General features: G+C 37.6%; 1 protein-coding gene across 1 annotated transcript in view; it reads left to right on the plus strand.

Annotated features, from left to right (window-relative positions):
• Positions 1–8,718: 8,718 nt before the first annotated feature.
• Positions 8,719–13,072, plus strand: part of LOC142101539 (uncharacterized) — an 84,181-nt gene continuing 79,827 nt past the window's right edge. The window contains exon 1 of the mRNA XM_075185992.1: positions 8,719–8,975. Coding sequence (XP_075042093.1) covers positions 8,805–8,975 — 171 coding nt within the window. The 5' untranslated portion in view covers positions 8,719–8,804. The remainder of the gene's footprint in view (positions 8,976–13,072) is intronic.

Raw genomic sequence — 13,072 nt, forward strand, 5'->3', positions numbered from 1 at the left:
GGAGAGATCCCTATGACCATGCAGTGGATATGCAATCAGTTATGAGATCTTTCCCAGTAATTGCAGTGTTTAAACAAAGGTGACTCTGCTCCTTTACCACATATCTTGTAGTTTAGTCTTGATTCCTCTTCAATAGTACTAAGTGGCAGAACTGCCGCCACTGCAGAGGGTACGGCCGTTATGGGGCCCAATGTTGAGGGGCCCAGAAGAATGAAACTCCATCTCTGGATCCTCCTCAGAATTGATATGCACTGTTCCTACCTTGATATTGTTACTTTGTATCTTTTTTATGTAAATTAAGAAAATGACATGTAGATGCTCTAGATCAGTGGTCAGGGAACAGGGGTAAATTACCCCAAATGGGGTAAAAATTTAATTCCTAGGGGTAATGCTGCCGATTCACATGCTGTCAGTTGGATTGTAGACCCCTTTAAATGTGAAATTGCTGTTGTACCAGAAGAGCCTCAAGGGTTGGCAGAGGCACTTCTTGAGCTTCGATGCAATAATGAAGCTCGTATTGCATTTGAAAACAAAGCAGATCTGTCATATTTTTGGATGTCAACAGCTGCAAAGGCATCAAAATTGTACATGAGGAGGCAGTCAAAAAGTTGCTGCCTTTTGCAACAACCTACCTTTGTGAACAAGGATTTTTCACTCTAAAGGGGGTATTCAATTGTTAGCGTTAACGAAAAAAAAACGAGCGCTCCAAAAATATTACTGTTTATACGGTAATATTGTGCGCGAAAAGCGTTAATACGGTAGTTTACTCGCGGAAGTTCAGGGAGCGGCGAGCTAAAATTCCGCGAGTAATTACCGTATTAACGCTAAGATTTTTTGAGTGCTCGTTTTTTTTTGTTAACGCTAACAATTGAATACCCCCCTAACGAACATAAAAACAAAGCAGAGAAATCGATTGGACGCTGAAGACTGTATCCAAATTGCTCTGACATCAAAATGCCCCAATATTGATGCTCTCGTATCAAAAATGAAGCAACATCATTTCTCCAAAACCTGAAGTTTTGAAGTTGAAACTTTCAAAGAAATTTTGAATAGATTCAATAAAATTTTGTATTCCAATAATTAATAATATATGATTTCCTTCCTTTCAAATCAAGGGGGTAACGTCAGCGTATCTAAATATATTTTGGAGTAAAAGGTAAAAAAGTTTCCTGACCCCTGCTCTAGATCTCCTTTCTTATTAAGGGACTGATTTCAAATCAGACACAAATTGCAGTTCAAAAAAGAACATTGAACTTGAGTGTAGTTCTGACGCTATTCAAATCCAAGCGGATCTCAAGATGCGTTTCGATTTGAATCTGGGTGTAAGTACACTCTGCCTAAACTGTACTTGCCTCGCCTAGACACATAGAACAGACTGCAGTATACGGACAAGCAGATGTGCAATATAAAGTCACATCAAAACACATATAAAAAGATGTATATTATAAAATAAATTAACATCTCTAAACAGTATAATCATTAAAAAAAATGTGGTCGACTAAAAATTTGTTCTCAATGTGTAAGGTCTGTTTCTCTGTTTCTAATTATACACAAAGTTATTTCACGCAAATACTGCACACAACAACACTTAAGTTGAAAAAGGAATAATGTCTAATAGACTGTTTGCTCTGTTTGGAAATGATATATAATAATATTATGTGATACTTCTCCTTATATATAGAACACTACACGAATACTTTCCTCATGCTGCTCACCACTGTCTCAGAAGTGCACACAAGGTAAGTCCTCCCTTCTGGCAGCTTCCTAGCTAATAAAAACTATATTGATTTTGTACAGGTAATATAACTCTTTGGTGACTTCTAAAATCCATAACAATATATAGTATGTAGTGTATTATATATATAGACTTACCCTATCTCATAAATTCCAACATACTGCACTTTAAACAAGTATTCTAAATAACACCGAAATAATAGCATCAGAGCTTACAAATGAAAAGTAATGACATCAGGGGGTAAATGTATTAATCTCCGGGTTCTTCAACACCCGCGAGTTCGGCGTCTTCGGTGTTTAAATTTAAAGCGGCGCTGCCCTGTAGAGGGCCCTTTACAAGGCAGCGCTGCTTTAAAATTAAATGCCGAAGACGCCGAACTCGCGAGTGTTGAAGAACCCGGAGATTAATACATTTACCCCCAGGACTCATTGTTTATACAGATGTGTCATGAATATTAAATTGTGATGTTAGGATGGAATATATTTCAAAACAGTAATGCCTTCTGTCATCTAATCTTTGCATTCTGTTTTTGCGTCACCAATAACAAGTGTGTTCATTAATTCAATAACATACACTACTGTGATGGATATAAGATAATGTATGTGACACACATGTCACTTTTATCTTCACTGTTCCTCTTGTGGATATGTTGTATAGATATTTATAGTAGGGCTTATTTGCTAAAGTTGCATTTTATGAAGATACAGTTTACAACAAACCATAGCAACAAATCATACACTTTGCTTGGTTATCTAACTCGCACTAGGCAGATACAAACGAAATGCTGATTAGTTGCTATGGTGAAGAGCTACTTGTGCAAATACATGACATATTAGTAAGTGAACCCTATTGTCTTCCAAAAATGCCACTTAAACTCCTAAATTCGTATAACTTTATCAATGCAACTTATTATTGACACCATAAATTATCACTGGATAAAAACATACCTCATTAAGTGATTTAAAGACCTCTTTGCCATTGAGTTGCAGAATGTTGCCTAGGATGGGCAGTGGAGGAGGTCCTGGGGGCAGCTTGCTGTTGCGCTTCAGTTTCCTAGATATTGTTATACTTAAAAGAAGGAAGACAACACAGGCTATAAGTAAAACAGTGGTTCCTCCAAAGATCTCCATTCTGACACTGTACTCTCCGACACTGAAAGTAGTACAATGCTAATCAGTCATATTTATACTGGGATTTATCGAAAATAACTAAATCCGTCACACTCGATACCAGCTTACATAATCGTCAGCTGACTGTTTACCTCCCTTACAGGTTAATACAGTCCTTTGTCCACGGAGAACTTAAATCCAATCACTGGAGAACTGTGTTGAATATGAGATGAGTGGAACAAATATGACTCATCCTCCCGTAACTAAAAAGGATTATAATAAGGAAAACTTGTTTGCATCTGCAAAAATTAAATTTATGTTAAATTCTCCTTATTTTAATCTAATTATATTTTGTCACACCAGATGACTTGTCAGAAAATCCCATCAAAGTTTCTGGTGGCTCAAGGTTTAAAATAAATAGTCTATTAAATATTTATAGATAACCAATTTTCCCTATTGGCAATGTGCCGGTTTTGGGGGGAATAATTGTTTTATTACATACAAGCACATTTTGTATAGATTTAATTTTTGCATTTTATTGCCATTATATAGGGAAAAACATGCACAAGTATTAAAAGAAAATCCATTTTATTCCCCCCCTACTACTTTATACATTTAGTGCTATCCTAAAATGTAAATAGCAGATATGAACTAAGTTGCAAAAGTTATTTTGTGGAGGAACAGGGATGTAGCAGAGGGCTTCCTGCTTCTCAAGATCATGCTGTTATTTGAACCCGGTCAATTTAAAAGACTCCTGCTCTACTGGCTTTTGCATATCTCAATGTGCACCTGCTTTCCTGTCATTCCCTTTTGGGTCTTACAGCTATTTCTGTAAACTGGGCAGTTTAAAAGATAAGTAGGCTGAACAGGAGCTAGCTACCTTAATCCCAGATACAAGCTACAGATCTGAGGAGCTGCAGAAGTAAAAATGCACCCTTGTGTGGTAAGATGGTTGTTCTTAATAAATAAAAGTTCCTTTTTTTCGTTGTTGAAGATAAAGCTGTATTTATGTTTATCCTTAAACTGCAGAAGAGAAGCTGTATTTAAACTATGTTGCTGATTTGAACCTGTTTTCTCTTTTGTGGTCTTGTTTCTGACAACAAGGAAATAAACTTGCATTTATTTCAACAACTCTTTTAGACTCTCAGGGACTTCATATTATATTTGTAGCACCCCCTCACGTGGATGAGTATGAGATTTACGGTGTGTTGTATGCTTTTGTGTGGGTCTCTTACACACACTTCTCAAGATGCAGTGCCTCCACCCAAGTTTTCTTTATCTGCTCTCTGATGTAGATGACTTGGAGAGACCCCATGTACCAACACAGACCTTATAACAATGAGCACATTCAAATTTGCTGCCGAAAAACTACCACTGTGTATTTATTTATTGACAGTTAAAATAATCAACAGTGGTAGCTGTAAGTTGATATTATATAACCAGTGGACACAAATAGCCAAAAATGGCCATTACATAAATAAGTTAGAATAAAAAACAACAGTGATAGGGTATAATAGGCATATATTTGCGCATAGATAATGAGAGGTTAAAAAAATTAAATATACTTAATGTAACAGTTAATACATTAATAACTTTAGAAAGGCATAAATATAAATGTGCGAATAATATAATTAAAATAGCCCAACTCCACCACACAATACAATCTTAACACTAGCTATGTAACTTACAGTCCTTTTCTATACTAAGCTGTGAGGCCACATAAATGGGGTTGTGGGACTTTTGCGATTAAACTCACGCAACCCTCACAATCTACCATTCCATCTGCCTGGTACAAACTTTTGCATTCTCGCTGCTTTACAGATTTTATTATCATTTGTTACTCCAGTGCGTTTGGTTAACACATGCTATTGTATCTCTAGTAGAATAAGACAGAATATTCTTAAATATTGCCAGGAGGATTGTTAGTAAGTTAGAGATAGAAGAGGAAGAGATGTCTTAAATGGTTAGCATACTGTATGCATGTGTAATGTTATTGAGCTTATCATGTTTTGCCAACAATGTCATTGTTCCACCAGTAACAAGTATTATACTCATCGGCATCCTCTCCACAGGGAATTGATGGTCCCCAACCACTGTGGGGGAGGACACCTGGGTATAGATCTAATCACCTCTCCACCTATCATAGCCTGACTACCATCCTCAGTCAGCCTTCCTTTATCCACACCACTGTATAAATATTGAGGGAAATATAACCTGTGATTTTGGATTTGGAAATTTGTGTGTCTTGGTGACTAGAAACTGCCCTTCTGTCCCAGGTAGAGGCTGTGACATGATTTGATAGGACTCCATAGGTTTGGGACTTTGCATATCTGCCAAAAGTGGATGCCCTATGCAGACCCTATGCTCGTATCTAGGGGTAACTATGAGGCAGAGCGGCCAGAATCCTTGGAAGAGTCATCAGAAGACCCTGCGACTGCATGAGCAGAAGTGCTAACCACTAAGCCACCGTGATGCCCAATACAGACCTCAAATAAACAAACTGCACAATTAACACTAACATACAAGAAAGATCGAAACTTGAAAGATGAAAAGGAATTATACATTTTCTCAAACACCACAATCTAATAACATCTGTCGAAACGGAAGACAGTTGTCGTTTTACCCGACACATAAAAGACATTTAAACTTGCCTTCCTTTGCTGTTTCTGGTATGAGTTACTGCTAATTGATTTTGGATACTACAGTTTATTATTGGAATAATCATGTTTGATGTGCTCAAATGTGAGTTCATTTGATTTATTTTATTATTTTACTATTTTATTTAAGGGTATTATGCAAGATATTTTCATCTCTTTCCCCTTGTTATATGGATCCATAATCCTGTTTGGATAATCTGAGAAATCTAAACTTGTGAAGTAGCTTTGGGTGTATTACAAGAGCAAGGTGGAGTAGATTGTTACCATTGTTACTGTACATATAAAACTCTCATAACAGGCGCTTGTTTATCATAAACATATATTAGATGAATGAGAAATGTGTCCCTAATACAGACTTATAAATCTCTTGGTTAGAAAACATGCTGATAGTATAAACATTATAATCAGTCTCAAAAATCTTTACATTATTCCAACGGTCCATAAAGTGGTTTTCTCCAGTTAATGTGAAATCATAGAAAACAAAAGGAAACAAAAAAGACAATAGTGAAATTCTGTTAAAACATTCACCAAACACCCGTTTTGAGAAAGCAATTAAATCAGGGTGTATACTTCTCAGAAAGGTTTAAGCAGGATTATAGCAAACACACCCATATCCATATAAAGAACAGGGGCCTGATTCATTAAGGAACTTAACTTGAGAAACTTCTTATTTCAGTCTCCTGGACAAAACCATGTTACAATGCAAGGGGTGCAAACTAGTTTTCTGTTTTGCACATAAGTTAAATACTGACTGTTTTTTCATGTAGCACACAAATAATTGATAGCTAATACCCCATTCATACTGCACCAAAAACCCGGGATTTTGCAGAGGCACGCTGAAAAACCCGGGTCTTGGTGCAGTATGAATAGTCCAACCACAAAATCCCGGGTCTAAAATTCTGGGACTTAGACCCGGGATTTTGTGAGGGGTAATTCCCGGGTTGGACCCCGCTCGCCTGCAGTATGAATGGTGCAACCCGTGTAATTCCCGGGTCTCACCATTCATACTGTAAAAATAAAAATGGCAAAGTGTAAAAAAATTATTTTAATTAATAAAAAATACATAACAAATGTTAACTTAACTTATTTTCAGCCAGTGGTGTCTCCGGTGCGTTGCTGGCTGTCAGGGGGACCTCTGGGTACTAAAATGATGTCATTTCTAATGGACTATAAATGACATCATTTTAGTACCCAGAGGTCCCCCTGACAGCCGGCAACGCACCGGAGACACCGCTGGCTGAAAATAAGTTAAGTAAACATTTGTTATGTATTTTTTTTTAATTAAAACATTTTTTTACACTTTTTTTTTTCTAAAACCCGGGTCGGGCAGGTGCAGTATGAACCCGCCCGACCCGGGAATCTTCTTATCTATACTGCCCTGTGCCCCGGCAATATCCCGGGTTAACAACCCGGGATATTGCCGGGGCGGCAGTATGAAAGTGGTATTATTTGTACACTGAAATTTAAAGCTGATATTTGTGTCTATTTATAAACTTTCAAGTTTATAGATCTCCTCTGACGACCAAATAAAGGTAAAACACACCTCAACATATACTATATGACAAACACCCCATAGATTGTCATATAAGTTTCATATTATGGGGCTAATTTAGAGGTGGATGCATTTGTGCTCCGAACATACATAGGAAAAGGCGCAGGTTAAAAAAAAATTATGTACTAGCATAAGTTTATTCAAATGTTCAAGATGTGTCCAGCTCAAAACAGTAGCATTTATGCCAGGTGTATGTCAAAGGTAACAAGTGTGTATACTTGTGTTGCCATTATTTGAATAGGCACTTACTGTAGTTAACCTACTGTTGCCCACCCCTACCTATTGCCAATTTAAAGAAATGCTACTCAAAAATCTTTTGTGTGAATGCGCAAATGGACATTCATATTTTATTCACAAACAATTATGTTATGTTTGTTGAATTCTAAATGAGCCACTATATTTTTATGTTGCCCCCTCTTTCAAAATTTTGCCAGAAAACTGCCCTTTCTGACCCACTCAAAACCCTTATACATTGTTTCATTATCTCTTTCCTTGACTGCTGTAACCTCCTGAACTTTGATCCTCCTCACACCTCTATATTATAAATGCCCACTTTGTCAATATCTACATAGGCTCCCCATAGCCTCCACAATCCAATTCAAACTACTGACCCTCACCTAGAAAGCCCTCAGGAACACCCCCCCCCTCACAGATCTCAAACCATTACTCGCTCATGTCCTCTTAGATTCCCCCCTCACTCAACCCTGAAATTCATCAACTATTTTAGCCACTATAGCGCAATTTATTTTTCTCCTACTTTGCCTCTTCTTACCTTGTCTCAAGCATAGCTGAGGGATAGCAGTGCTCACATATATCATGCTACTGGCTACTGCCCATTGTCCACTATCCATAGGAGCAAAAAGCTGTGTAGTGATGTCACAGTACCACACTCCCAGCTGATCAATGAAACAGCAAAGCAGATGGCTGCAACATCACAGCACTGCACCTGACATCTCCTCTACACAGAGTAAGAAGACGAAGGTTGAGGCATGATGGAAAGTGATAGCCAGTCCATTTGGAGTGCATGTTCAAATGACTTTAAACAATTAAACACATCTTGGTCCTCCCCATTGTCACAAAATGAGAAAATGAGAATTAAAATGTCCAAACTTTCAAATGTTTTCTCTAATTCTACCTCATTACTTAAGCCTATCCAACTCCCATCTGATTTCAAATTCACTGGGTACAACCTTCTACTGATAATACTCTCACTGGGTAAAACCTAATACTGTCCTAATATCCTCTCTAATTCCACTAGCTCCTCCCAGAATTGCTGCTCTCCTCTAAATTGTGGGTTTTAAAGAGTAGGGCTAGTTCTACTGTTTATTCTCCCTACACTTTATTTTCATATCTGCACCTTTTTATCAACAATGTAAACTCCCGTTGTGTTCTCTATTTATGTTTCCCTCCCTATTCAGTGCTTTGGAGTATTGTGGTATACTACAAATAAACAATAATGATGATGATGATGATGATGAAGTCTAAAGTATACATAAAACTTTTGCTGGCAAGCAAGTCAAGTTGTTGCTTAAGCTTATTTATGTGAACTATAGTCACTGTCAGTTGAGGATACACTGCAGAACCATGGCATTATACCAAGCTCAATGAACCAATAACATTTGTAACTGTGAAAGATATTTGCTGAACACCAGTAGTGAAATGCTCAGGTTATATTACAGTCATAAAATTTCCTGGAATCAGGGTATTTAGTCCTCTGTCTATGCACTCTGCCAGCTTTTCTCTGGTTCACAATGGACCTCAGCGGAATTCTTACTCTTGTACTCATCATTCTCGTCACCACCATACTGCTTCTGTCTCGATGGAAGCTGAGAGGAAAGCTACCCCCAGGTCCCACTCCACTTCCATTTATAGGGAACATGCATCAAGTCAAGATGAATGACCTCATCAAGTCCTTGGTTGAGGTGAGTTGGACAGAGGTCTTCTCAGATCTGAATAGTTGCATACAAACCCTGATATGAATGTATTTGATTCATTTTGCTAGGACTTAGAATTGTGCCTCAACAAAAATTCTTATAATGTACCCATTAGTGGGTCCTAAAATGTAGACCCCAAGATAAGCCAGCAGACAGGCTTAGTGGGGTGTAGAATATTGTTCATTCAGATGTAACAAAAAATGAAAGTAATACAGAAATATGTTTGAACAGGTATAAAACATATACACAAGCAGTGGTCCACATTTAAAAACAATTCTCGTTTAGAAGTAATAAAGTTAAATAATAAATCCTAACTGGAATGGCAAAAATGCAAAGATGAATAAATGTAGACAAAAAGAAACTCACAGAGAGGCTACAGAGTGACTAAATTTACATATACATAAACATATGTGTAATCCATTAGAATATTCTCATGGAGCAATATTGTATGTACTGGTCATGAGCTTTGTGTAGACATGTAATGATGTATTTAATCTAGTATCCACATGGTGTAGTAATGTGTGTACTGAAGCTGGGTATCTACATGCCATCATATAGTAGTAAACCTGCACTATATGTATAGATGTCATAGGGCAGCAGTGTCTACACTAGATTTGTGCTGTGTTTATACAGTGTAGTAGAGTTGTGTGCATACAGTGCACTAAGCAATAGGCTCTTTATTTGTGGTGTACTGTGATGTCTGTTCTGGACCTAACCTTTATGTAAACAGGTCATGTTATATAGTGTGTCTGTAAGTATAGAACCAGGCTTGTGTGTGTAAATGTCATGGAATGAACTGCCCTTGATGTGAGCCAGTGAATCAATATACATCCAGATTAGTAACATATTTCCTGAGGTCATGACTCACTTGCATTTAACTTGGAGTTTAGACAAGACATTATGTGGACATTATGTACAGGAAATTAAACAGGGTGCCTGGGGATTATCTTAAACAATACTACTGTTTCTTAACAGAAATACAATCACAGCATTCACCTTTAATGTTAGCTTCCAATCAGTGAATAAGATTATACTCTCGAACATTGTTTTATTGTCCAAGAAGGACACCGAAGGGAAAATGTATTATCATGAAAAATGGTGGAATATTTGTATGTAGCTTTCAAGCTATAAATTATGCACAAAGCATCTCTCAGATAGGAGTCTACAACAGTTTAATGAAGCTAAAGAAATGTACCGTAGCACATAGAATAAGTCTAAAATGCTATTTAAGTTATTGGCTAAGCATCAAGTCAATCATCAGAGAAGAGCTAGCCAAATCTATCTCTATATAGTTCAATTAGCTCCTCCAACAGGCCTCTAAAAGACGTGATTCAAATATCTTGGGCACCAAAATTCTCAGATAAAAGTTTGACCATTGCCTCACTACTGTGAGTGCTGTTTAACACTGTTCCTTTTATTATAAATGTCTCAATTTGGGGCTTCGTACACTCGCCTTCTTTACTCTCATCAAGTCACTGCCCCTGCCAAAAACATCCCTATCCTCACAAAATCACACATATAAATATGTCACTGCAAGGGCCACTATAACACAATAGTAAGTCTAAGGCAAAGATCCTATCAGTGGTCCCTCCAATGTACTTTGTAAACTTTTGACTGTATCCAAAACAAACGTGTCAAGTTTACTTGAGAGTAAAAATGTTTTCACTGCTACAAACTGCTCAGTGTGTTTTCTACATTTTTAGCATTTCATGAGCAAAATCAGCGCTCTGTTAATTATTGGGGCTTTTGGTTAGTCTTGAACTAGAGCGCAGGCTAAATTAATAATAGATGTACATTTAAATATAGGATTTGGAGTAATGTAGAAGCTATGTCAAAAATAGTATTAGGATTAGGTTGAGGTATATTCAAATTCTCTTTTTATATTTTTCAATGAACTGGGAAACTTTGTACAAAAATCTGGAATGTGCATAATTCTGGAAAAATTTAAAAGCACTCCAAAGTTCAAGTAAAATAACTACAATAGACCACATTAGTTTATTTGGATAGCATGGTGGAAAAGTGGCAACATGGTTATCATTGCTGTCTCTTCGCACTTTGGCCATGGCTTTGATTCCAATCTGGGCCCTATCTGTGTGGAGATTGAGGGCCTCATTTAGAGTCGGATGCAATGTGTGTCTAAGACGTACACGAAAGAGCAGGAGTGGGAGTGTGCCGCAGCTTGGTAGGGTATTACAAGTGACATGCAACCCCAGTTGCGTCCCACTCGCAATACCCTACCAAGCTGCGACCAGTTCCCACAGCTAGCTAAGTACTTGCGCCACCTAATTCCTGCTGCACCTTTTCTGTCTTTTTTGACGTGTGTTCCACCTGTGCCTTGATCCGACTAGGGTATTTTTTGCGGGTAGACGGCCATAGTATCTAAATTTTTCATGGTCACGCCTACATAACTCCGTGTTCCGGACTTTCCCTCGTACTGAGGCGCAAGCTGTCGCAAGTGTACACTGCTTTTGAAAAGCAGATGGAACTGCTGATTACTGCGCATGCTCGTCAGTGGAAATGTGCAGAATGCACCTGAAACGGACTTTGCGTCCAACTCTAAATGAGGCCCTGAATCTTGTTTGCATGGGTTTCCGCCAGGTACTCCCATTTCCTCCCACACTCCAAAAATATATTGGTGGGTTAATTGGCTTCTGACAAAATTAACCCAAGTGTATATGTGTCCATGTGGTAGGGAATATAGATTGTAAACTCCACTGATGTGACTGATTAAATAGTCTCTGTAAATCGCTATGTAATATGTAGACTCTATATAGATAACTGTTAATAGATAACGGTTAAGTTTGTTAGCGCAGTATCTTCACGTGTTGGATCTTCCATTAAAAAAACATTACTGTACAGTTAAATAAAACTTGAGAATTTTTTTTTATCTTTATCTGAGCAAAAATATTCTGTCCTACACATTGTATGTGACAACCCTTTTCCAGGATCATCTAGGAACTGATGTATGTAAATGGAGTGGGTGTAAGATTTTCTCTCACCTTTCTTATTCAGTGGCTCCACCCAAATTTTGACACATGGCTTCTCTTCTGGGGACCACGATCACCAAGAGAAGACTTAGGGGACCCATTGCCCACTAATATAACTATGACTCCAAACATAAAAATCACTTTAGCTGGGCATAAGTATGGTGTAGAAGCCATCCTAGCGCATTTGTTCCATGAGGATAGGCAGCAACCACTTTTCTATGTTTTATAGCAAAATATACTTTTAAAATGAAACAAAGGCAGGGCATCAAACAATTCAACATACAATGATAATTGGAATGGTTATTTGAACATTAGCTAACTGTTTGTATAGCAACTCTAAAAATGTCATTGCACTACTACCTTTACCTCTCACTTAGTGCCTATAAATGGGGAACCTCTGGCACTCTAATTACTCTAGCTAGCTGCCTGGTGTTATATTGCATTTCACTAGGAATAACAGGAAAATGGATTGAATATACTCTGCCTGCAGCAGTACTTCCCTTCGTGATTTAACTTTTTAGACATGTTATGCAATAATTTCACAGTATTTTACATAGTTCACATGTAAAGGCACAATAATGATTTTAGTTCTCTTGTTGGTGCATAGTGGTGCCCTATGATCCTTCATGGACTATGTATATGCCTACACTAGGCAGATAATCCTTGAGTTGGACACAGTACATCACACAGGTGCCTTTGAATAAAGAACTCTTATGTCTCTGTTGATCCAGTTATCACTTTTCCCTAAAAAAAATAGCACAGTTGAACACTAACATTTTGTGAAGATATGCAACTTGTACACAGTCACTTGAACAAATGATTTGTAATCACACACAGCAGGTAACAGGATAAATCACTTGGCTCGTGAATAAATTAAGCTACAGATTTCTATAGCAAACAGCACAACTTTATTAGTAATCTCAAAATGTCTGCTCCTCATGGGCTAAATTTTATTCCCACAAAATGGTGGGTAGTTAATTTACTACTGTCTGTTCTGCAGCTTTATTTTTCTTGTAGTTCTACAACTTCTGACAGCAGTAGCAATTTGTTAGCTCAGCAAACATCTATATAATTTGCAGCCGGTCAAACTCAGTCACT

The sequence above is a fragment of the Mixophyes fleayi genome, chromosome 9 (assembly GCF_038048845.1).
Source record: "Mixophyes fleayi isolate aMixFle1 chromosome 9, aMixFle1.hap1, whole genome shotgun sequence".
Classification (NCBI taxonomy): domain Eukaryota; kingdom Metazoa; phylum Chordata; class Amphibia; order Anura; family Limnodynastidae; genus Mixophyes; species Mixophyes fleayi.